Source organism: Neopelma chrysocephalum, unplaced genomic scaffold (genome assembly GCF_003984885.1).
Source record: "Neopelma chrysocephalum unplaced genomic scaffold, ASM398488v2 Primary Assembly neopelma1_119, whole genome shotgun sequence".
Classification (NCBI taxonomy): Eukaryota; Metazoa; Chordata; class Aves; order Passeriformes; family Pipridae; genus Neopelma; species Neopelma chrysocephalum.
The window spans coordinates 7,129,366-7,155,169 of record NW_020897781.1 but is presented as its reverse complement, the minus strand read 5'-3'; the positions used below and the strand labels follow the sequence as shown (position 1 = coordinate 7,155,169).

Genomic DNA, 25,804 nt, shown 5'->3' with positions numbered 1-25,804 from the left:
TGTTCCAAATGTGACAAACCACCTATTGGAAAGGTTTCTACAAGTGTCTGCACTGCATTTGCTCAGAGCAGAGGAGCAGAGAGGGGACAAGGATCACATCCATCTCCTGGAGTGGTGCAGTGAAACACAGAGTGAAGAGGGACAATGTTAATTAGCACAAATCTACTCATTGTGCACAGGTTTCCTCACTATTAGTAAAAAAGTGAGCTCTTACCCAATGATGAGGAAGCCTTGGTAGAGAGGAACTGAAGCAAAGTAAAATACTGATGAGAAAACAGCCTAGAAAAGAAATGAGATTTTTAGGTACTAAGATATTGCAGTAAAAGTAACAGCTTAAAAATACACTCTGTTCAAAGGGGAACATACTTGCAGTGGGTTCTCCAAATTCCTGAAACAAAGACAGACTAATGTAATGTCAACCCTTTTTATTCCTAGGCAAATCTTGGATGGAAGTTATATTTAACAGCAAACACTGGAGAGCTGTTCTGGAAACCTTTTTGTAATGTAATTCCACAGAAAAGAACATAAAGAGTTTCCTCCAAAGCCTACTGGTTCAATCAAAGCCATCTAGATGCTGTGAAGGACAGGTGTATCCTTATTTATGCCTGGATGATGCTTTCCCAATGTAAAAAAGGGTGAACACTCATTAATACAAAACTCCAAAGAGTTCAAGTTGGGTTTTTTTTGGCAGAAGTTACAGGTTTGTTTTCTGTTCTTTTTTTTTAGCTAGACTGTCCTCTGAGTTTGAACTTTCTGTCTCCGTGCATCCCTCTCCAAGGTGTTTATCCTAAAAAGGGAAGAGGGCAGAACCAGCTTTCTCCAACATATCAAGTAATTCACTCAAAAAAGTACTTAGAATTTTTAAGGAATGTATCAGTGCACTGTGGTGTGGAAATAGCACCTTCCAAAGAGTAACCTCTGTCCTTAACTGTAACTTTCACTCAAGTCACCACAGCTAAGAACAGAATTTGGCTCATAAACTCTTTAAAATCTCTTTCAACTCTCCCTGCCAACTGGCAATCGCATTTTTGTTGCAGTGAGGCTCTGCACAGGTGTGAATTCCAAATCAAAACTAAGGCCTTCAAACAGTGAGAGACCAAAGTTAAAACACACCTGGAAAACAAGTGCACTTTACTCAGCAGAAGCCTTGAGAGCATCTCCCTGCTTCTGATTTTGTGCATTTCCAAGCACTACCAAACAACACTGATGACACTCTGCACACAGCAGTGTTTTCTGAGGTAGAATATTGTTTGTCCAGTTTTGGAGAAGTTACTGACACTGTGTTTTCATGCCAAAGTTACAACCTAAGTTCCAACCCTTGAAAATTTTCAGGACAAATAACTGCATCCAAAACAAAACACACCGGACCTTTACTTTAGGATTTGGCTTTTTTCATCCCTTCTTTGGAAAAACCCTCATGGCAGTCCATTCACCTGCATTGTGCTGATGCACAGGCTCCTGTGGATCACAAACTGACTGAGGGCTGCAGACCTCTTGTAGCTGTTCCTTCCGTGCACCATCAGCAAACGACCCAGATGTTTAAACTGAGTGATAGAGAAATCGGCTGCGAGTGACGCCTGCTTTCCTTCCTGTGAACAACAGCAAGTAAAAGCACAGTGAGATCATTTCGTTACTGGAAACACAGCAATACTGTGTTATTATTTAGTTATTGACAGAATTTCCAAGAATATTTGCAATACATTAGGTGAGGGAGAGTATTACCTCAGCACTTCTGCCTTCCACCGTGGTTTTTAAGCAAAAAGCAAAACTATGAGAATTCCCATTTGAACCTTGGCCTCCAATTTTAAGCAACCCTCTGGATTATGACTCACAACATGTATGTTAACGTGACACTGATATCGAGTTAGTTCTGAACACAAATTTTCAGTCTCAAAAGTTCCCTCAGTGTGAATGTTTTGGCTCACTGCAGAGTCTGTCACTGCCGCCAAATCCTGTCCCGTCGCTCCAGGCAGCTCCACGTGCAGGAGCCAGAGTTCTAACCCAGAGTTTGTATCCTAAACAGGTTTTAATTGTACGTGTAGGGTATATGCTATTAGTGTAATTATAACTACAGCATTTGGAGTATCTATGCATGATTAAAACCCCAAAAACTAACCATGATGGCCCAAATGCAGGGATTCTGCCAAGAACCAAATAATGCATTTGAACTCCCTTACACAGTAGTCTCCTTTACAGCCAAATTATTTTTCAGGGTAAGGCTATTTTTCTGACGATTATTCTTGTGGGAGCTTGTGCACTTTCTTGCACAGATTTCTGAGGATTCATTTAAGAGTTACTTGCAAACCAGCCATAGGAATTCTTATTAAACATGAGGTAATCTCACCTTTCCTTCAACTCCAACCCCACAGTCAGCCTCCTGAATCATGCTAACATCATTCCCTCCATCACCTGCAGGACAGAGCACAAACAACATTGGGAGTTAAGCAACAAGGGTAACTTGCAATCCCACCAAAGGCATCTGCACCAGACCGTATTATGACAAGAAACATTTAACCCTACCCACAAAAGCAGGATTTTAAATAAAAATCAGGAATTTCAGTTGTTAATTGTTTTAACAGACCCACAGGTCACTGATCAATTAATCTAATTTGTAGGTGTACCATTATACCTTCAGTGCTGAAATAAAGCTCACAGATTAACAGTGGCCCTTTACCTGGTCAAGTTCAAGCTCTGTTTTACAAAGATACCACAAGAAATATTCATGAGTAGTTGGTCATTGAAGTTTCCATAAGAAAAACTTCATCTTTGCAATGATCCCACAAAAACACTGCTCCCTAAACCAGCATTTCCAGGTGATATGAGATGACATGGGACTGTTCACTCAAAAGAATCACAGAATATGCTGAGTTGGAAGGGACCCATAATGATCATTGAGTTCAGTGATGCCCCTCATGATCCCTCAGCCCTGCACAGGACCATGCCCAAGAGTCACACCCTGTGCCCCAGAGGATCATCCAAACCCTTCTTGATCTCTGGCAGCCTTGGTGCTGCCCCACTGCCCTGGGGAGCCTGGTCAGTGCCCAACCAGCCTCTGGGGGAAGAACCTCTTTCTAAGATCCAGCTTAAATCTCCCCTGACAACTCCAGGCCATTCCTTGGGGTCCTGTCCCTGGTCCACACAGAGCAGAGATCTCTTCCCCTCCTGAGGAAGTTGTAACTGCAATAAGGTCTCCTCTCAGCCTCCTCTTCTCCAGCTGAACACACCAAGTGCCCTCAGCCGCTCCTCACAAGGCCTCATTACCTTCCCATCTTCGTTCTGCTCCTCTGGACACTCTCTAATGGCTTCATATCTTCCTTATATTGCGGTGCCCGAAACCGCCACAATATTCAAGGTGAGGCCGCACCAAGAAATAGCAGACACCACCCTACACGGCCAGTGCTCCCTAACCAGTCCCTCACCTACTGCACAGGTGAGTTTTCCAGTCCTCTCCTGGAGCAGCCGCACGATCTGGGCCTTCTGTGTGGGGGCGCAGCGGCAGCACACGACGGCGGGGCACTGGCAGGCCAGCTCCATGAACTCGTACTCGTAGTACTTCAGACACACCTAATTTAGAGACCAGAGGCGTCACTGCTGGCTGTGCAGGAAGGTTTCCTCCAGCCACAGAGCTCTGGGGCTGTTCCTGGTTCGGAGCCTACCTCCAGGGAGTCCCCCGAGATCACGAGGGCGCAGTCGTGCTTCCTGCGGAAGGCGTTCAGCTCCAGGTGGGCTTCCCCACGGTTGGTCACCTGGGGAAAAGGATGGGAACTGGGGAAAGGTTTGCCTCGTTGGGGTGAAAAAAAACCCAAAAAGTCTCGGAGGGAGCAAAAGTAACACGGACAGGACAGGCAGCACACCCAGGGAGTCAGAGCACACCGTCAGAGAAACAAAAACTCAGGGGATAGAAAGCCGGGTCAAAAGAATAAAAACATCCTGCTGGAAAACAGTTGTGATCTCAGCATTCCTCCTGTCCCGAATTTGGGCCCCAAACAAGTACCCAAGAGGGGTACATGGGTGTTACTCACTAGTCTGAATATATGGATGTCCTGTGTCCGTGTCACCAAATGTGCGTTCTTGGCTGTACACGTGGCTGTCTCTAACTTATCCCCTGTCAGCATCCACACCTAAAACCCAAATATTTAATGCATTAGATACAAACTGAACACCCACGTCTGCAGGACATCTACAAGTACCACCTGCCAGTTCAGGCATATGAAAGGACTGTTAAAACACACATACAAATTATTCTCCTAAAAAACCCCTATCTTAAAACATACAAGAAAATTCTCGCACATGAAAGAAAGCAAAGCTTTTAAAGAGGCTGAACCGCAAAGGAAGTTACAAACTATGTATAACATTTTTCCCACCTGCAGTATTTCAAGATTCTGCTGATAAACCCACAAAATACAAGCTAAAAAAATGTGTATGTGTGTGTTAACGTGTCCCCCCCCAGCCATTTCTCGAGCGGGCCCTGCTGCAGAAAGATCCCTCCTGGCCCTGCCTGAAATGTGGATGATGCAACTGGGATTAGCTCACTGCTGATGTGTATGGCTGGAACACACTAAGTTACTTGAGGTTTGGGGTTTTTTTTAGGTTTGTTTTTTTTTTTTTTAAATATACACTGCTCCTTTTATTTTGTGCTGGTGAAGGGGGGGAATTAGAATGCAATGTCAGCAGCAATACCGTGTTATAATCTGGCTGGGAATTCCTTCAATAGTGTAAATATATCAGTTTGTTTTGTTTTTTTTCAACTAGTTTTTAACTTTTCAAGACACTGCTCAATAATATTTAATGAGAAAAAAAACTTCAAGAAAAAAAAACAAAATAAAAAACACACAAAGACTTGCTTATTATAATTTGAGGTTGGAAAGAGATCTGATCTCAACAAGATGGTCCCTGTCATGAATTGCAAGACCCCCCTGACTCTTGATTTATTTCTCGCGTGCAATGCCCTGATGAACATTCCAGTGCAAGGAGTGCTCAGCAGTGCTGTGCTCACGGTGTGATGACACATGTTCCACACCCCAAACAGCCCCAGTGAGGAAAGGAAAACACTTTGGAATGATGGTCCAGGACTACACTGTGGGGGGATAAACCCACAACGTCACTAAGGAACTCTGTCCGATTCCTCTGGTCTCATTTCTCTGCTGAAGTCCCTGCTGTTTACAGGGATGGCTCCAAACAGAAAGCACTTTTGTAAGTCTGTCCCAAGCCTTGAATTCTACTTCCTACCTAAATCCCAAACACACAGCCCTGCTTTCGATTCACAGCATGGCTCGAGATTTTTGCTCACTTTGCTACTTAAAGCAGAGAAACCCCAACCAGAACCTACTTTTCTTGCCCAAATCTGAATGTTTAATCCTTTTTTTTCTCCCCCTCTTGTAGTCTGGGATCTGACTGATAAGTTTTCAGAAAGAGAAACTAGGTAGGCACCACAGCAGCTCCCTCACCACTGAGCATAGTTCAGGCTCTAGGTGTCCGAGATGCCAGAGCTCAGAAAGCTGGGAAAAAAAAACCCCAATCCTTGATTCTCTTGGCTCAGACTCCCCTCTAGTGGCTACTGAAAATGTGGATATTCACAGCTCCAACCCCAGCACCACAGACCAAACACATCCAACTGCCTTTTTTTCATGCAACTACCTGAAAGAAGGAATTGCCCAAAAGTCTCCTGTAGTTCCCCACCCTCCTGCCTTCACATTCCCTGTCTGTGCAGGAGGAGCCAGAGCGTGTTAGGGGTAGAAAAGCACAAGAGGTGGCACCCTTTCATGTGTTCAGGCAACATTTACTACTTCCAGCATGTTCTGTTCCCAAAGTGATGTTTAAAACATATCACCCAGCCCCACCACAAAGGGCATCTGTGGTGAAGTGTTTACCTTGACAGGGCCCCCAGACTCCCTTTATTTACCATCTGTAGGACAGTGCCATGTCCTCCAGAGGGTCTAAGCATTCCTGCTAGCAGGAACACCGGGTTAGGCAGACCTTAATGCCAGCATTTCTCAGCGTCTCCAGCGTGGGTCTGACGTCGGCCTGCAGCTGATCCTCCACCCCAGTGAGACACAGCAGCTCCATCTCCATCTCCAGGCTCTCGATGACCGTGGCCACCTTGAGGGATCGGTCGTGCACGCTCAGCTTCGCCTGGATGTACCGGGCCTGAGGGCAGAGCAGGCACAGCCACAGTTCAGCCTCTGCTTTTGTGGCAAACTGGGCTAACCAGCATGAGGGTCGACCACTGAACCTCCCTCTGATAACAGGCATTCAACCTGCTCTAGGGAGAGGTGTCCCTGCCTATGGCAGGGTGTTGGATTGAGATGGTCTTTAAGGTCCCTTCCAACCCTGGCCAGTCTATGATTCTACGATGCAGAGATGCCACCTGTGAGGGCTGGTGAACACGAGGTGTGTGTAACAGGATAAGGTGGGAAATGCTTCAGGGAGTTGTTGCTTGAGCACACAAAGGCACAGCAGCTGCTGGAGTGGCACCAGCAGAAAGCCTGAAAGCAACTCCCTCCCACCACAGGTCTAACCAAGGTTCTGCCACTAACACATCTACAAATGATGGCAACTGAGAATCCTAAGCATTTCCACTATCACATCTCTGCATTTAAATAAACAGCTCTCCTTTACATTCTCCTGCCTGGAGTAAGCAAGTCAAGTGCTGTGTGTAGAGACCCATCTAGCAAACCCCACGCATGAAGCCTGTGTTTTCGTGAAGCCTGAATGGGTTATATTCAGGTTGTTTGTAGTTCCCCTGGATGTCAGAATACAAAAATGGAAATGAAAAGCCAACACATTTCCCAGCACAAACACAACTTGTCTAACAAATTATTAACGATTGCAGAATTTATAACCACAAGAGACTAGAAGGCAGGATTCAGGAACTGCTTTGGAGAGTCCTGGCTGGGATCCAAGTTTTATACATATCACTTAAAAAGCAACTTTGATTAAAAGAACATCAAGACATTGACGAATGACAATTCTAGCAGAAGCAAGAGGGAGATGAGAGGCAGCATTATCACGAGAGCTCTGTGAGAATCACTTCAGTGATTGTTTAAAAACACAGGGGGGAAAAAAAACAAATAAAAACTTACTTCAAAGTCCTGATACTGCTCTTCTGTCAGAGACTTCTTGGCTACAACAAGAACCCTCAGGCCTTCCCGAGCCATGTTACCACACTGGAAAGAAGGATCACATTGTAAACCAGAAACTCCACCTCCAGTAAGATGATTTATGCACAGCAATGTGGAGATGCCAATGTAAGATAGCAGGTTAAGAAAATAACCAGCCCATTTGAGCAACTCGAGTGAGTCTATGATGTCTGATAAAGTGCATGATAAACCCGAGAAGAAAAAGGAGATCTGCAATGGTTTGTAACCTATGCCAGTGATCAGAAAGAAAAATGTCCTCTCTGCTGGGTGGCAAAAACAATCCCATTGATTTAATTGTCTCTGTCTCTTAAGTAAAAGGACAAAAGCCTGTGATTTGTAGACTTCACATCTTTGGCCATCAACTCTTTTAAAATAAGACCAAGTTATTATTATTTCTGTGAACATCAGAAAATCAGCAATTGAAGCTACTGTTAAGGATGCCCCATCTCTGGAAGTGTCCAAGGCCAGGTTGGATGGGATTTGGAGCAACCTGGTCTAGTGGAAGGTGTCCCTGCCCATGGCAGGGGGTGGAATGAGATGGGCTTTAAGGTCTCTTCCAACCCAAACCATTCTGTGATTCTATGAACTCTGTGCTACCATTACTAACCCAATAAACATGTCCTAGTACCAAGATGCCAAATGTAGTTTTGAAATTAGACCTTTCAGTCTAAAATAGATCCAAACACAGAATCAAGCCCAAGACAAATTCGGTGAGTGTCAATCAGTTTTTGAGTGAAACCCATTTTATTTACAGGACTTATTCTGCACTAAATATGCTGAACTTGCCACTTGACTTCCTTGTTATTACATATATATTTGGCTGACGGTTAATCCAATGAATTGCCAAGATCAGTGACCTTCTGGCTTACAGATATTTTAGCAAGCTTTGTCAGGTGTTTTCCTGGAAGGAGAAAAGCCCCTGCATGAGGAACCCCCCGAGCACAGGATAGACAGCTCTGTACCTCCTCTTCCAGCCAGTCGTTGTACTGCACAATTCCAGCCATCACCACATCTGCCCCCTTCATATAGAAGGTGATCTCTCCTGTAGATTCATCCTGCAGATGAGAAACAGAACAGTCTAAGCTGGGCCAGTATTGGCAGATTTGGAGGGGCCTCAGCAAGTTAATGATGAGTTCTCAGCACAACACTCACAGAAATGTCTGTACTGGGTCAGGCTGGAGGTGCACCTGGCTCAGCATCTTGTCTAGGGGCTAAAAGGAGATGCTTATTCAATTCCAACTCAGTTACTTGCAGCAGGAATTAACGTTTAGACAAGGAGGATCAGCTTTTTAATCACCCACACAGCATCTCCACACAGACATCTCTCAGTCCTGACTGTGTGTGCCCTCAGAATAACCTCTAGCCCTCACCTTGGAAATGTATTTCATGCTCACCTGAAACAATAAAACAGATGCATGAAGCTTAACAGAGCAAAAATCACTCTAATTTACCCCCTCTGTTACATTACATGGTATAAGCAAAATTAAAGCTTCTGCTTGCCACAGAAAGGTCAGGTTGCTGCCTGCCTTATCTGATACAAGCAATTTATAGGCTGCAAGCAAGGCATATTTACATTAACACAAATTAAAAAATCCCTTCTAACCAGGCAGATACCTAAGGAGGCCACAGGCATTAGTATTACAAGCTAATGGAAACGCTGGCAATTTCCTCAAAGGAGACAAAACAATGAGTAAGGAACAAACTGCTCTGTAAACTAAGATAGCCACCAGGGATAGGAAGAAAACAAAGTGAACACGCAAAACCAAAAAGCCCAGAAAGGTCTGCAATAGACAGCTGTGAATGAAGGGGGTAAAGTACTTCAGGAAAAAAAGAAATGAAAGGAAAGAATAGTGGACACTTCATTCTCTCACTAATAGATGGGTCAGTTTGTTCCATCATTACAGAAACAAGTGGTGGAGGTGCTCATACACGAATAGTTTGAGTCAGCGAATAAAAGCCTCATGTCCTGTGGCAAAACAGAGTTTATACCCACAGGGAAAAAAATAAAAGCAGCACCTGATGTGGAAACTAAACCTGCAAAGAAAAGAAGTATCTTTGCTGGGCAAATTAAGAAGTAGCCAAGGATAACGAAGCTTCTTTACCGACCATTTTTGCCAAAACTATCACAGAGATAGTCACAAGGAAGATTCTTATAATTAATCCTAACCATGGTTTTCAAGGTCCTGAAACATCCAGCCTTCATGTACCGACAGACACACATCCCACATCCCCAGAGGAAAATGTGTCACTCTACCAAAACAAGTAGAATCTGCTTAAATAAAACACAACGCTTTTGGCAGTATCCAAAGGTAAAGGTTTATCTATGAAATTATTTGATTAAAGAGTGTCTAACAACATCTCTGTAGGAAACTGAATAAAGACTCCACTTCCCGTGCTGCAGAACTGGCTTAAGATAGTTTAGATTTTTTGTCCAATATAAATACTGTATCAGCTATCTCCTTGCATTAGTCATTTCCTCTCCCTGAGTTCAGTAGGAGGTTAGTGCGTTCTCATATTATGGCAAGATCACACTATAAATCTACTCAGAGATTTGCCAGTTATATTGTTTTGGAGAAGCATCTTTTTCCACCGTGGTCTGACTCTGGCCGCAGTTCAAAGGCTTCTTTCAATTCCAGATATGACAATAGCACTATCTTTGCTGTACAACAAAGATCATTCCACAGGGGTAAGGGGAAAAAAATGCAAAGAAAAAGAAGAATGGAAAATATTGTGGTTAAACAAACAGGCCTTCTTCAAAGAGGAAGATAAGTCAGTGCACAGAATGGTGAAGAAGCTGCTTGAGTTAAACAGAACTTCTTAGAACTGAAATAATCAGGTACAGAAATGACAGCTGATCACAAGGAAACAAGCAGATATTGAAAAAATACCCCAAACCAGGCAACATCTGCTACTTGCTTTCAATATTAACTATTACTCTATTTACAAAAAGTTATTCATTGAAGGGGATCTTTTCACAGGAGCCAGAGCAGACGGGATGCACAGGGGAGACGGGTGCCTGCCAGGGACTGCAGGAGCAGCATTGCTGGGCTGGGCACAGGAATCACCTGCTGAAACTCCATCCCCAGGTTGGACAGGAAGCCTGGCAACGTGATCACAAGGGCTCCCAACAGCCAAAAAAACCTGCAGCTTATAAGAACGGGCAATACCTGCATAGCTGAGCAGAAAACTTTACCATTTGGATTCTACTCACTACAATGGTGAGTGCAGCTTCATTTCCCTTCCTGTCTCATCACTCTGTGTTTTTTCTCCTGGATACTTCAGCTACTTTCCTCCCCTTATTTTTGTTTTTTAAACAAGCAGCAGAGTTTTAGAAGATACACTGAAGAGGTAAACACCTTGAAAGTTGTGGATCAAAACCAAATGAGCACCTAGACATGCACACATATATGTTTAAACAAAGTAAATTTTACTTGATAACTATTTATAAACTTTTTTTTTTTAATGAAAATGAAAACTCTGATTGAAAATCTTATTTTGGAATATAGAGGAACATGGCAAAGTAATATCCAGGCAGCCAATATCTGCTACTCAACCCTAACTCTGCACAGGGTAGTGAGGGAGCTAATTTTAGTGGCTTAAAGCATCTGAATGGCTACAAAATAAAGAGACTCAATTAACAAGCACAACAGAGAGGGACCAATGCTTCTTTAAAAGTATTTACAGTCAGGATCTGGGCCTGATGTTGCTCCCACTGACCACAAATGGAAGTTTTGCTGTTTTTGCCAGCAGAAATATCCTAAATACAGAAATACAAACTGGAGAATTTCTTCCTAATGGGGGAGAAGGTAGACAATAGATGATTTAAAAGGAATAAGCTTCAAATCCAAAAGGCAAAAAAAGAGGACTGTCGTTCACTTAGATGAGAAAATTTCAGGCAGAGGAAATTTTTACAACCTGTTTCCAGATACCCCAAATAAACACAGTGTAACCCAGTTTTACTGCAAAGTGAATAGGGGAGGGAAAAAATAAAATAACCCCCACACACTAATCTTACCTATTCTCCCCACCCTAAATAAGAAGGCTGCAGAGCCCACAGAGTGATACAAAAAAAATCCAGTCTTGCCCTGGATTATAGGTTTCATATTCATGTTTTAGATTCCTGGTACCAATTATCTGTCTGTACTCTCAGTAAAAAAGACAACAAGGATGTTTTAATTATCTCCAAAAGAAATATTCAGATTGCTTCAACTTGTTTGCTCCACAGGCAAACAGCAGTGCCTTACCACAGTGGGGTTTATCTTACTAACATAGTGCTAGAGAGTCAATATTAAAAACTAACAATGATAATCGTGACAACTCTTTTTAGGCACATGTTGTTGTTGTTCTTTCTTTTTAAAGTATTTTTTTTCTGGGCTCTGATCTTATACTAGATTTTATCTAACCCCACAGTGGTGTATGATTTCAGCTGGGCACGTATTCAGCGTGTGCAGGGCCTGCTGCTGATCGAGGCACTTGCACAAATGCTCCCTTTCACCTTAACTCAGCTATTTCCAAGCCCTGCTCATGACACTGTGTGCTCAGCCTGGCTGTGGGTCCTGTCCAACAGCTCACACCAAAAATCATCTCCACAGCTCCCTGCAGCTCCAAGTGCTTCCTCCCGTGGTGCTGTGCTTCCACAGGCTCTGAGAGGACTTTTCATGGTTGGCAGAGATCTGGGGAGCAGATTCACGAAACCACCAACAATATCTTCAAGTTGTTGTGGCATCAGTCGAGAATCCCCTCCCTCCTTCCCACCTGCTGCCTTCTCCATCATTCCTTGTTGTACCCCACAATGCTCTGGAGATGCAGTGTAAGCTGGACCCATGGTCCTGCTTGGCTGACCCTGAGGGGGGAAGGCACTTGTGACCTGGGTCCATCCCACAACCCTCTCAGCTCTGCCAGCACGACAGTGGCATGGACACAGATGTTTGATGTGTTTTGCCCAGTGGCAGTGCGGAACCTCCCTCACTGGAGATATTCCAGAACCACCTGAACACAATCCCACGCCATTTGCTCTGGGATAACCCTGTTTGAGCAGGGAGGTTGGACCAGATGCCCCACTGTGGTCCCTTCCAGCCTGACCCATCCTGTGATTCCGTGACTGACAGGAGACCCCGCAGGACACGGAGCTCCCGGCGCCGCTCACCCGGACGATGATGCCCATGCGCTTGCTCTCGTAGGTGAAGGGGAAGATCTGGAGGATGGTGAAGTTCAGGATGTGGCCGCCCGGGGTCCTCAGCTGCACGGAGGACTGGTCTCTGCCCACCAGCGTCAAGCCCACGCTCTCGGTCCACTGCACCAGGGCCACCTGAGGGGAGGAGGACACGGTGAGGGCGCCCAGAGCCCACCATGAGAGGAAGGGATAGTAGGAGGGGGTGCAGAGAATTCATTAATGATGCTATCAAACAGATCTGTTGATAAACACAGGTGCTCCTCTATGCCTCTTCCTAGTGAGTTTTCCCTGATTTAGAAGCTTACTAACAGTATTTTCGTGGTTTGGGCAGCCCAGCTCCTGTCTGGTTCAGCTGCCAGGCTGTCCTAGACCCTCAGCAAGAGGTGGTCACCCTTCGACTGCCATGTTCAGTTGGACATAAGGAGGAATTTCTTCATGGAAAGGGTGGTCAGGCATTGGAAGGGGCTGCCCAGGGTGGTGCTGGAGTCTCCATCCCTGGAGGTGTCCAAGGAACCACTGGACATGGCACTCAGAGCTCTGGGCTGGGTGACAAGGTGGGGATTGGGCACAGGTTGGACTCCATGGTCTGGGAGGGCTTTTCCAACCTAAATGATTTTGGGATTCTGTTCCAAAGGAACAAGGGCAGGCACAGGGACCCTCTGCCCAGCCCTGTGGTGCCCAAACCTCCTTGGGCACATCAGGTAAATCCCTTTACAAACATTTGCTTTTTGAAAGTGCTATGTTCCAGCTTGCTGTTTATGAAATCAGGAATTCAAACCAATGAATTCACCCGGGATTTAAAATATCAAAGCTAGAAACACTAATGCAGCCCATTAAAAATTCATATTCAAAAAGCAAGCAAACAAAATGAGCTCTGTTATTATCTATCTGTTCAGTAGTAACAGTTCATCAACACCTTTCAAGCTCTGTAGTGATCAGCAAGGCAGCTGAAGGCAGGCTCAGACACTTCTTACCAGAGCCCTTCTCCCTAAACATTAAAAATACTGAAAACCAAACCAAAACAAACAAAAAAAACCCCCTTAAATCAACCCCAGATTTTTCAAGGCACACACCAGAAGCCATTTAACTGAACTTAGGTGGGCATCATTTTGATTGCAGCTTCCAGTATTTAAGGACCTACAGCACTGAATTCTTTACTAGCTGTCACTGGACTGCAGCTGAGTCAGGACAGAAGACCAAAGCCTTTATTTTGCTTCCCTGACAATCCCCCCAGAATCCCCACCTCAGCTGACACATCCATCTAAGACTGAGCTTGCTGAGACAACTCTAGAAGCTGTCTGGGCAGTAACAGATGGGAGCAGCAGCTGACATGAGCCCATATATCACCAGCCTCCAGAAAGGATCAAGGGATACTTTCTCCAAACAGACATGAAATACTGGAAGTGTTTTACAGTGACATTTTCAAAGGCAGAAGAGCACTGGGGACATGGCTGCTGCTGACTTGAAGATTAATTACACCTTATGCCTTTCAGGTTCTGCCTTTAAGTGACCACAAATGCCTTAGACAAAAATGAAATTTATTTTGGGAAATCATAAACATGAGATACAAATAAAAATGGAACCTGTAAATTCTTGAATTGGGTCTAGATCTTGTTACAAGAATTGACCCAGTTGGGTCTAATTGGAGAATCTTTTGTGAACTCAGATCCCTTTCACTCAAAATTAGGCATAAAAGAAAAGTTAAACTTTTGGTTTCATAAAGTAGTCTCAAATTGCCAGATTAAAATAAAACTCAAAAAGTGGTTGAGTTGGCTTTGCCTTGAAAGACCTTTAAGTCAATTTGAATCAATATTTGGTTTAATATTAGCAAGTTTTTGCAGGCTTACTCAAAGATTACAAATCAAAGGCTCTTTCAAGCTTATCTTTGAAAAAGTTTCTTCAAGCTATCCTCAGTGCATTAAAGTGTGCAGTTAGATAATCCTCCTAACAGTCTCCCAGAGCAGAGATGGAGCTTGGGTTTCTAATACTTTGGTTAATAAATAATTATTGAGAATTGCTCACAACACAGTGTTATGTGATGTTCAGCCTCAGCAGCACTGGCTGTTGATTTGTCCATGTTGGTAAGCTGCAAATGTCTGAAGACACAAATCTCTGCTCCCAGCTCAGCACCTCCTTTTTACAGACACCTCCTCCCTCCTTCCCTGCCAGCATCTCATTTAAATCCTACATCAGGAAGCTTTAAACCTCCAGAAAGAGAAGTCTTGTGCAGAGGAACAAATGGATGAGCAGTCAGAGGAGCTACATCATGCACAGGACACACTTCAAACTAATTGACTGCAGAGCACCAGGAACTGGGGATGGCCCTGAAACGGTACCTCAATGGGAGGGGAAGAATAATAAAAGAAATCCCCTTTTTCCATGCTGCTCCTGAGCAGGTGTGGGTCCTGTCTCACCTCCAGGTGAACCATGGGGGCCAGGGGCTGACCCCATGAACGTGCCACTTCCCAGGCTCTACAGCACTTAATGAATAACTACTGAGAGAGACAGTGATGTAATTCTGAAGTGTTCCCATCAGATGTACTAAAAGCATTGACATTACTGTCTCCACTCAACAGGGAATACAATGGGCCTGGCCTTTGGGAAGTGCAGTGGCACCAGTGGAAAAAACAATGGCAACAGAAGCACCGACGGCTCTTCTGGCAGGGTCTGGGCACCTGGGACAGGGAGCACATCTGGCTCCATGTGAGACAGAGGAGGTTTATTCTGTGTTGTACAAACAGATAACTAGAGGTGCTCTCAAGCCACAGTGAAAAGATGAGAAACATTCAACACGCAAAAATACATTTGCAGCTTAGACTGAGATTTAAAAGAGGCTTGAAGGCCCTCAAACACCTCCACCAAACTTGCTCACTGAGGAGGGGAATCAATAAAGCGACCACACGCCTGGATTTTCCAGCTCCATCCAGGCCAAGCCTGATACTGATCTGAGCATCACAAAGCAGAGCAGCTCCAGCAGCTCAGCACACCATCCCCAAACTTTGCTCTTTCCGACAATTAAATTACCCAAGCCAGCACTGAAGTGGATATCGACTAATAAATTTCATCCTAAAGAGACAAATCGATCCTTGCGTGCCACGAGTTGCTCTGCAGAGCCCCATTTAGGGCTGCCTGGGCAGGCAGAGAGCAGGCACAGACCAATTGATCCGTGCACCCTTTCATGTCCTGGCAGCTGTGGAGGGTTGTCAGGGTTAAACACTGTTTGCCCAGGAATCCCAGGCACTCTTATCTCTGATCAGATTATATCTATTTCATTTCCCCTGTTAGTTACTGTATGGCCACAACTGACAACTGGCTCGCAGAGCCCCAAGGCTGTAACCGATATCTGAATAAAGATACTTCAAGTCTTCTAAATGGCAGCATGCACAGGAAACAAATTTAGGAAATCCTGCTTTCTGTTACAGGAAATGAATCCTGTGCCAACTGGTAGAAATTACCCTTGCTGTTAAAGTAAAGAGAATACAAGTTTTTGTACTCATTTCATAAACTGACCTTCCCTGCCATGGCGATATTTTATTGATATAAGATTTCAAAGGCTGGCTTTAACAGGAGTCCAAAGCCATTCCCCCACAGGGAATGTTATTTAACAGCATTGCTCCCTTCTGAAGGACTCCATTTGTGTTGATCCTGCGTTTTGTACCATCTAGTATGACACACAGAGACTGGCTAAACAATATTTGTATATCTAAGACCTACAGACAACATTTCCTCAGTGCAGCAAAGCATATCTGATTTCTGAACCCGCTGTAATTCTCTACTTAAGATATCACAAGAAAGGAAAAAAGAATTTAAACAATAATCTTGGAAGGATTAGTTATCATGCTATAGTAAAACAAACAAACAATATCCCCTGGGCATTTCAGACAAATTGCTGCATAAATATTTTAAAGACAGAACAGTGTAAGGAGAAAAAGGAAAAGAAAAATCACTGACTTCACTATATACCACAGCATATATGTAAACAAACAGAGAATCTGTGCAGAAATAGCCAGTAAATACTTTAGGGGGGAAAAAAAAACCCAACTTAAATGCAGATCACAAAAATTACCATCTGGAAATCATTCAGAACTCATTTCAATCCAAAGGCAGTTGCTTTCTGTAAGCTGCTTTTACAGGGGAGAGCAACACATTACAGAGGAGAAAAGCAGGTAAACAAACCCCTGCCCTAGACTGTGTGTGAGAGAGGATGAGAGGACACCCTCACCCTGCTCAGGGAGGAGGAAATGCTGGTTGGCACTGTGGGCACATCCATGGAGGAGGGGGAAAGAGCAGAGATGCAGCTTTTGTACACTGAAGAGAAAAACACACTGTATGAAACGAATTAATTGCCTTACTTTGGAAAAAAACACTATAGGGAACAGTTTGAATGCATATGAAACATGGAAACTAACTCTGTGTGCCAGTCTTTCAGTAATTCATACAACCCCCAAACCCTCACACAGCTGGGCTTCTAACAAATAAATGTATTTCCATGCAAAGCATTTCTCACCTCTAACAATGAGGAGAGCCAGCTTCTCTTCTGATGTCAGAGGTGAAAAGCTTATTATCAGAGGCAAAGTTGGTTTATTTGGGGCAATAAATGGAAGAACCCTTCAAATCTAGTCAGAGGGGTGATATGTTCTCATAGCATCAGTGGGATTCTCAGGGGAAGTGTCAAACTTCAGTCTCTTTCCATAGCACAGAGCAAGTGTAGTTATACAAATTAACAGAAAACAAAGTGATTAATCTTGGTTGCACCAGAAGATATATCTCAGAAGTGTAACCAATAGCAAAACCGTATTTTATTCCTCCTGTCTTTTTTGCAGAAGGAAACAACACTATAATTAAATTTTCCAAATTTTGCAGAGGGTTGCAAACAACACTTAAATTGAAGGTCCTGTATTGAACCTGATCTCCCAAGTGTCCAGTTAAAGTTCCCAGTGAGTGTCTGGAGAGCTGTAAAGTTTTTCCCCCTTGTACCACCCTGCATAGCCCTGGCTGTGCTGGGGGCTGGCAGAGACCTGGCAGGGCACAGCTTTGCTCCAAAACAAACTCGTGCACTTCACTCCTGAGCACTGGGCCTGTCCATCTGCATGGGAAGGGATGTGTCCTGGGTCAGCAGTGCTGCCCAGTGTGATTTACAACTTTTCACTTGGTCTGGAAGTTCAAACACCTCACAGAGCAGGGACAAGCTGCACTGCCTGAGTATTCTAACCCCCTCCCACAAGTTTCCTCCCCAAACAAGATAAGACTGCCCATAATTCACCAAACACGGTCAAAGGGACTCATGGCGTTGAAGTGCAAAATATACCCTGCAGAAACAGGAGCAAAAATTCTGTGATGATGCAACAGATCCCAGTCACCATGTGGATCTGTAGCTTCAGGCAGAGAGGCAGAACAGCTGAGAGGGCAGCTGTGGTCTATTCACGGGTTTTCAGAGCAGTAAACACATTAAAATATTATCCCCTTCACTAAACTGGAGCCTCCCAATAACTGTGTTTTTTCCCAGCAACAAGCACGGTCACATTGATACTTTTATCCACCCCAGTGGGTACTGACCTCATCAGGACTGGAGGCCTGGTACACCCTGCAGGAGTCCTCGTAGTGTCTCTCAGCCTCTGCCTGGTCCGTGACCCCGTTGGACTCGTAGACAGGGGTGACGTTGTGGCACAGGGCGATGGCCTTCACTGCCTCGTGCACGCGGCTGCTCATCGTCTTACGCACCTTCGTGGCCAAGGTGAGGCCCTTCACTGCAGGGGGGTCCTGGGATTGCTTAGAAACAAAGAAAGGAGAATTACTGTGAGGAAAAAATAATTAAATGAAGTCTTGTGGTAGTTTGGCTTAGGCCTTCCTTGGTGACCAGCTTGTAACCAAGGAAGTGCCCAGATTTACCCGGTATTCCCTACGATTTTGACGTAAACTGGGGTATAAGAAGAAGGGAGGAAAGACCTTCGCTCTCTTTCCTTCCAGTGGCTTTGGAGGTGCAGGTTTCCCTGTGTTGAGTCTGTCGGGTTGGGGAGTGAGGCCTGGTGAGGCCTTGTCGACCTTGGGAGGCGGAGGCTGCCGGCAGTCGCTCCAACGGGACTCTCCATTGTCCCAAGGAGAGTAGTAAGATATTCTTTGCTAATTCTTTTAGTTGATAGACCTTGGGCTACTGATCGGGATAATATAATATATATATATATAATTTTGGTTTTTGTTCTTCCCTTCCCCTTTCCCTTTTCCCTGTGAAATTATATATATATTTCAACTGTATATAACTGTAAATATAAGTGTAAATATATTTATATACATTACTTTGTCTCTCTCTCGTTTTCGGTTCTTTTGGTTTTTTCCCCCCTCTTCTCCCTTGGTTTGGGGTGGGGGGGGACTCCTTGTGGTAAGGTTTGGTGACTTGGCAGGGAGCCAGCTCCAAACCATAACAAGTCTTTACTTCAGTGAAGACCACATATGAGGCAGCTGTGCGCACTGTCCCCAGAAACGAGGCACACTCAACACAGACCTTAACTCAGGCCATCACTGGAAACAGCCCAGGGCAATCCAGCTCCTTCATCATTGCTACTGGTACAGTAAAATGCCCCAAAAGTTTTACCTAAGTTTTTGGAACACTACACCAGGAAAAAAAACCCTTCTGATGCAGATCCACCAGACACCAAATGGTGACTGAGCAAAGTCAGAAGACTCAGAGAAACCACTTTTTTGCTCCACAAAAGACTGGTGTGGCTTGGAAAATTTACACTCACTCGGGTTTCACGTGCAAGAGAATACAATTGGTGAAAACAGAAAACAGATGACTCGTATGGAGCTAGAAAATCTTAATTACATTCATTTAATTTTTAATACTATTTTTAGTATCAGAATGGGAGTCTTCAGATAATTGCACAATTACTAAATTATCCTGGCTGAAGAAGGGACACACAGTGATCCAGTTTCCTGCTCTGTTAACCTTTAGTGTCAAGAGGACAAAAGTTTCACTTCCAGGTCAAAGGCCACAACGTGGTAAAAATAAGAGCAAAGAATAAGAACTACAGTTCAAAATGAATCATTGCCAGCAAATGCTCGTCATTATAAGGAATCTCACTTGGTAATTATACAAGTTTTATGAGACGTATTCTTTACCAGGGTAATTCCACGTGTTATTTTCCACACTAGTGATTAGGATACAAGATCTTCAAATTTAATATTGCTGCTCATCAGCACTGCTGCCAAGATCAAACAGCAAACCCTCAGCTGAAGTGCATTCAGTCACTAGTCACACGCTGGAATAGTCAGTCACCCAAATATTCTTGACAAATATTGAATACTTTGGCAAATAATTAACTAGTAGTCAAGTTTTCTCTAGAGACTGAGTACAGCATTGAGGACAAACACAACTGAAGTTTGGGGGTTTGTGGTTTTTTTGCTGGATTTTTTTTTTTTTTTAGTGCAGTTCAGTCATTTAAGGGTCTCAACACCTAGAGAAGAACGAGATGCTAAGAATGAGGAGGGAAAGAGAGAGATGCCTAGATATCTAATTAAATGTCTGTTATTTTACACTCAGACCTCAGTAACACGACACAGGCACATACACCCACTCACACTTGCATGTGCTGGAGCATTTAAACCCTGGGGACACGGAACTACCTACAGATGCAGCAAGCAATCATGATGTTATTTATGCACTGAGCATCCAATGACCTTCAGACTTTTCCAAAAAGTAACAGCCATTAACAGATCTCTGCCATAATTCATCATTAGCCCAGTGACCTGGTAAACTTTTGTGAACGAAGAGTCAATTGATGCAGTTCAATTCTACCTGGGTGTATATGCTGAATATGTGGCTCTGCACCTCATCCATGGAGTCCAGCCCGTACGCCACCGTCCCCAGGTGGAGTCGCTTGAAGACCATCTCGTTCTGTGTCAGAGTTCCTGCAACAAAGGCAGCACCAGACATGGAGTGGGAACCAACACACCTCTTCTCCAGCACTCCTTCTTGTCCTCGTGACTCAAATTCAAGATAAACTGGGCCAGAAGCTGAACCAGCCACTGCACCAGACTCTCAGCACAGGCCGGGGCTGGCAAAAAAGACAATATTTGCCTATTTGTCAACCTGAAGGCTGATTCTCCTGGGAAGCAGTGGTGCATAAATAAGGAAGAGATTCACCCCACAGTCAATGCCAGCAGGGGCTGCAAGCATAATTCTGATCCCATTGGAACAAAAAAAAACCTGGAAACAACTTCAATGGGACCAGGATTTTATGTCAGACCAAGCTTTTCATTACAGCTTTCAGAATCAAGCCCAACTTCAAAAGTGTAAAGACAGCAGCAAACAGGCTAATGATATGTTGCTGCCTACCTGTGTAAGCTATCTTTATCTGGCTTTGAAAACTAGCTCTAAAAAGTTGATTTTAATTTTATTTTTACCCTCGGCTTTTGTTTTAATAGCATGCTTTAAGTGTTCTTTGAAGTAGTGTAACATTCCTGTGCTACCTTACCTACAGTGCCTTCAGAACAAACAAAAAAATGCAGAGCTTTTGTCAAAAACTGATTAAATCATAACGTCAAAGTGACAGGAAATGCATATTTCTTCTAGTCCAAAAAAAACTTACATTATACACTCTGCCTGGCCAAAAACGTAACAAAATCCCAACAACAACATTCCATGACTTTCTACAGATACCTGTTTTGTCTGTAAGCAAATAGGATATCCTGCCCAACTGCTCAGGAATAGTGCTGGATCGAACCACAGTGCCAGGGATTTTGGAATCTCTGCGGATCACCCAGCTGTAGACAATCTTCCCCATGTCCAGATTCACACGTAAACTGCGCAGGAGGGAAGGGGAAAAGAATAAAAAAAAAGATATCACCAGTTAAACTTCAGAAAAAATCCTTGTGAACTGCCACAGTGCAGTGAAAGGACACAGAGTCCACCCTGACTCTGAGCTGCTAAAGAGGGTGTTTCTGGAGAAGTATATTCAAAGTCAGTGGTCGGGTGGCAAAGGTAATTACACTGTAATTCAAAGATAGATGATAAAATTACAGTGAGAAGAACAGATATGATTTGAGGGGAAGATGGACACAGAGTAAGGACAGTGTGGTTGATCCACAGAGAGCAGAATAAAAATGGAACTGAAATGAATCCCAATCCTGCACCCAACGTAATTTACTAACCCACTTCCTAATCCAGTACAATTCAATATTAAAGTTTCATTCCCCTCTAAAAGACAATTGTGTTCCATTACACTACAGGCTGTATAAATAACCCTCCTTTTCCGTTTTTTGCTCTGTTCTTATCAAAGTAACCAGGTAGTCCAAACACAGAGAAGGGCCCTTAAATGACTAATCCACAGCCCAAGTCAGTGAATGGGTTAATAAGTTTGAACAAAGTCAGCAGAAACAACAAAGCAATTCTTATGTTTGAACAGTAACTTGATTTCTATTTCTAGATTTGCTTAGCTGTAAAATGAGGAGCAGATAAGAGTTTACGTGCTTGTTCATGGGAGAAGCATGGAGGGGGACACAAAGCAAGCAGTATTTTGCTGGGAAGCACTGACAATTGCTGCCTTACCTAATGGGAATGATGTTTGAGAACAGGAGGAGAAATCTTATGATCTGAAGATACCAACGGCCAGCAAAGTGCTGGAGGGCCACCATGACCAGGGAGACCACCACGAGAGCCCCAAACAGGATCTTGGTAAGACAGTTCACTTCCAAATCAAAAAGACCAATCTAAAAAAATGAGAGAGAGACATTTCAAGCCCACAAATGAAGATGTGAGCTCAATGCAATATTCACAAAGGAAATGAACCGCCGTACCCAGAGAGACATTCCCCACTAGTCAGCTTCTCTTTTAAAACACTACAAACATATTTAAATTTATAAGCCATACTCTTGCCAGCTTATTAAATAAGATTTCCAGCTTATTAAATAAGATTTCCATCCTTTAGAAGCCAAGCAGTGCATGAAGAGGTGTGAGAGGACACTCTACAAACATGCCTGCACTGTGTCTTAACTTTGCTATAATAGAATAATGCAGCAAAATGAGCTTTTCTATTCTGACTGAGACTGCCTCATTATAAACATATAAAAGAATGGTTTAGCCAACCTTAAAAAAGTGAGAAGATACATGTATAATAGGATTAAAAAAATAAGGAGAAATAGGTTCTGTTATGGCAACTATCTTGAATCACAGGCTGGAAAACATCAATTATTCCCAGGAGGTTGTCCCTATAGTGTGTACATATAGCATTTGGAAGGATCTTCCTTAAAAAAATGATCAATTTCTGACCCTTTTATTTATTATAAGACTGTTTCTTCACCATACCTTACTTCTTGGGTTTGAAGTATTCATCACACTGCGCAGTTCCCTTCCAGTGTAGAGGACAACTCCCACCACAGTACCTAAACAAACAAATGCTTTCTCTATGAAAACACTTGCTGGATGTCAGGTGGAAAGGATTTTTAGCAGGTTAATTTCAGTAGCAACCAGAAATTTCAAAAGCTGGTATCAATATGACACTTAGGAAAACACAGACTGGAACAGAAAACACCCTCCGAATCAGTAAGACTTCAACCACACTGCATCAACTCATGTACATGGAAAGAGCAGTCAGCTTTGCTCTCTCTCAACCTTCCCTGACCCCCTTCTGCTGTCAGTTGTCTCTCCATACTATAAATAAAAGTTGGTGGGGATGGAGGACCTCTTGGATTTCCTCCCACCACTTGGAATCCCACTCTGGTGTTGCCTTACACCAGGTCCTTCACTGTGTGTCAAAATTCAATCAGTGCTCTGGGCTAAGGTTATTTACTGGTGAAGGTTGACACAATCAGAGTAAACCCAATGAATTACAACAGTTTTCAAAGACAGAATTACCTTATTTTAAAATCTAAATTTACTTTAAGTTGTCTAATTACTGCTCCTACCATAAAGTGAATCATACCAACTCCTACCTTACTGTAACAGATGGAGCTGCTGGGAGGCCATCAGTGTATTTTAATGCTCTGTCCTACAGTTGCTAAAGAGCTGAGAGCAACAAAGTTCTCTATTTTCTTCTTGCAGAAACATAATACAGTTTAGTACCATAAATTACTGGGTTTCTCCAGGTTTTCTCCTTAAGACTTTGCAAAAAGCCACAAAGAAAAAACTGTGTACCAACAAGAGTTTAAAAGCTGCTATTGTCAAGGTCTAATCTTTTTTTACCATAAAATTTTACTCTGTAAGAAATGGAGAAAAGCAACTCTAAAATACACCACTACTGCAAACACATTTCTGCTTCATACTCTACTATTCCCCTGCTCTCATTAATAATCAAAGTTTTAATAGGCTGTGAGTGAATTATTTTTAAATAAGACTGATTCAAAAGAGGTGGTTTCTAAAAATATGCTGAGAAACATTCCTTTAAAAAAATACCTCCAAAAACAACAACAAATCCCTGGAGCCAGATGGCAGGTGGTGGTAAGATCATCAGAATTCAAATCAGCAGATGGCACAGCTACTCCAAATCCACCTCAAACAGTCAGAGTCAGACCCATCCCTACTACAGCAGATGGAGAAGCCACATAGCTCTGCTCAGTCTTTCAAGCAAGGGCTGCCCCAGTGAGATAGCACCACAGCTCAGCAGCTTTCACTCATAGAAGAAGAAAAATAATACCCGCATTTTTTTCCTAACAGAAATAACCTACAACGTGCTATTTGTTATTGCCACAGGAGAAACAAAACTGAGTATTATGCTGATAAGTGAGTCAAAATGAGAGGAAACACCTGCCAGGACTAGAAAAAGCTTGAAGGCACACTGATATGGGTAAAAAGAGTTTCTAGTTGGTTTATGGCTACTTAAAACAGAGTCAACTGCATAAACCCTTTGAAATTATATTTGCAAATGCACTGTCAAGTCTCTCCATTTGACAACTTCAATTCCAAAACTGGACCTCAGAATTCCACTCTCCTTCAGCTACAGCCCTGCAAGCTTCACAAACACACTGGACAGGAGAGGAACAAGGCTTTTACTTTGACAAGCCTCTACAAGAGGGCATTGATTAATCTCAGGCCTTGGGAGCTTATCCTGTATATAAGTCAAAATCTGTCAAAGACTTCATTTTTTTCCTTTTTAAAAGTATATAGGACGAACTCAATGGAAGCACTTACCTGGAAATCTTTCATCTTAGCTTCTGTTACCAGAATCTATTTGACACCATTTCTGTTACAGATTAGGATGTCAATGTGGAGAGCAATTAAGTGCTATTCTGGCCCTACATGCTAAAGAAGTGCCCCAAAGGCCACTCCAATTCTTTCTCATCTAGGAATGTCCAAGAGGCAATTAGATGTCAGCTCAGGTCCCCAGAGGTGTTAGGACAAGTGGGAAACCTCATTCCAACTGCTAATTTCTCCAACTGACAGAGATTATTATTCCATTACAAAAATACCTTTAAAAATTGTTAACATATTGCCTTCAAAACAATCTGACACGTGTCTCCATCTTACCTGATGCAATCACTGTGCTGGCCCACAGGGTGTTTTCTATGCTCAAACTTTCATTTACTGGAGGGTCACTGTCCTCCTGCAATGGGATGAAAAGAAACAAAATTATCAGTAATGTAAAAGAGCAGAGTCACACAGAGGTGTTTGCAGAGGGATGCTGGGAGAGTTGGTAGAGGGATTCTTGACAGGATGGAGGATTTTCATAAATCCTGGTAAATCTCTGGGTTAAAAACATGACCACTTTATTTCAGTGGGGATCTATTAAGACTCCTCTGCCTGGTAGAGGTCTCTGGGAATCAAAAATGAGCAAGGGATTTGTCAGCAGCTCTCCAGGGAAACGTTCCCTCCCTGGGCTCATGTGGCATTTCTCCTGCTGCTGTAAGACCTCACTGAGAACCTGTTTGGGCAACAGCTTTTAAAAGGCTCTACCTGTCTCCTATTTGTTACAAACCCATTTGCCCTCTGAAAGCTCCCCCAAGGGTATTGGATGAATCTCTCAAAATTGTCATTATCCTACTGAGAGGAGAAAAAAAAACAACCAAAAACCAACAAATCGACCTTTTGCCCCAACAATGCACCTTCCCAACAAGTCAGAAGAGATATGTTTTTATTTAATGGTGACATTTCTCAGTGGCTCAGTGCTGTTGCTCCCTGAAATGGGGGCAGATATAACTGAGTTCACTTGCACTGCATTCAATTGAAGGCAAAAACCCAACCAACTCATATTTAAGACTGTAATTCCTGACCCAGCTAAGATCCCCCTTTTTTTCCCCACAATTAAAGGATTTTAATCCTACAGAGTCCATGGTGGTCCAGATTTTCTTCTGAACAGCCACCATGAATATGTAAGTACCAATCTCTGTCCAAGTGTTCATGTCTCACACCTTCAGGTGAAGTCCTTAATCCCAAAGAGCCTGTGGCATTGTCTCCAAGTCAAAGTTTCTATTTTTATTTCATGGATTTTATGAAGATAGAAAAGGAAAACCAGAAAGAAATGGCAAGACAACTCCACTATTTCTCCTGAAAAACTCTGGCACC

At 43.3% G+C, this 25,804-nt stretch overlaps 1 protein-coding gene across 1 annotated transcript in view; it reads right to left on the bottom strand.

Annotated features, from left to right (window-relative positions):
- The window catches only part of ATP9A (ATPase phospholipid transporting 9A (putative)), a 54,216-nt gene that overhangs the window by 7,980 nt on the left and 20,432 nt on the right, over window positions 1-25,804 (bottom strand). The window contains exons 9-24 of the mRNA XM_027697371.1: window positions 24,770-24,845; window positions 22,613-22,689; window positions 21,857-22,017; window positions 20,969-21,111; window positions 20,105-20,217; window positions 17,869-18,081; window positions 12,286-12,447; window positions 8,102-8,194; window positions 7,083-7,166; window positions 5,977-6,147; window positions 4,023-4,121; window positions 3,657-3,746; window positions 3,420-3,564; window positions 2,345-2,409; window positions 1,434-1,589; window positions 215-279 (exon numbers count right to left, since the gene is read on the bottom strand). Coding sequence (XP_027553172.1) covers window positions 215-279; window positions 1,434-1,589; window positions 2,345-2,409; window positions 3,420-3,564; window positions 3,657-3,746; window positions 4,023-4,121; window positions 5,977-6,147; window positions 7,083-7,166; window positions 8,102-8,194; window positions 12,286-12,447; window positions 17,869-18,081; window positions 20,105-20,217; window positions 20,969-21,111; window positions 21,857-22,017; window positions 22,613-22,689; window positions 24,770-24,845 — 1,913 coding nt within the window. The remainder of the gene's footprint in view (window positions 1-214; window positions 280-1,433; window positions 1,590-2,344; window positions 2,410-3,419; window positions 3,565-3,656; window positions 3,747-4,022; window positions 4,122-5,976; window positions 6,148-7,082; window positions 7,167-8,101; window positions 8,195-12,285; window positions 12,448-17,868; window positions 18,082-20,104; window positions 20,218-20,968; window positions 21,112-21,856; window positions 22,018-22,612; window positions 22,690-24,769; window positions 24,846-25,804) is intronic.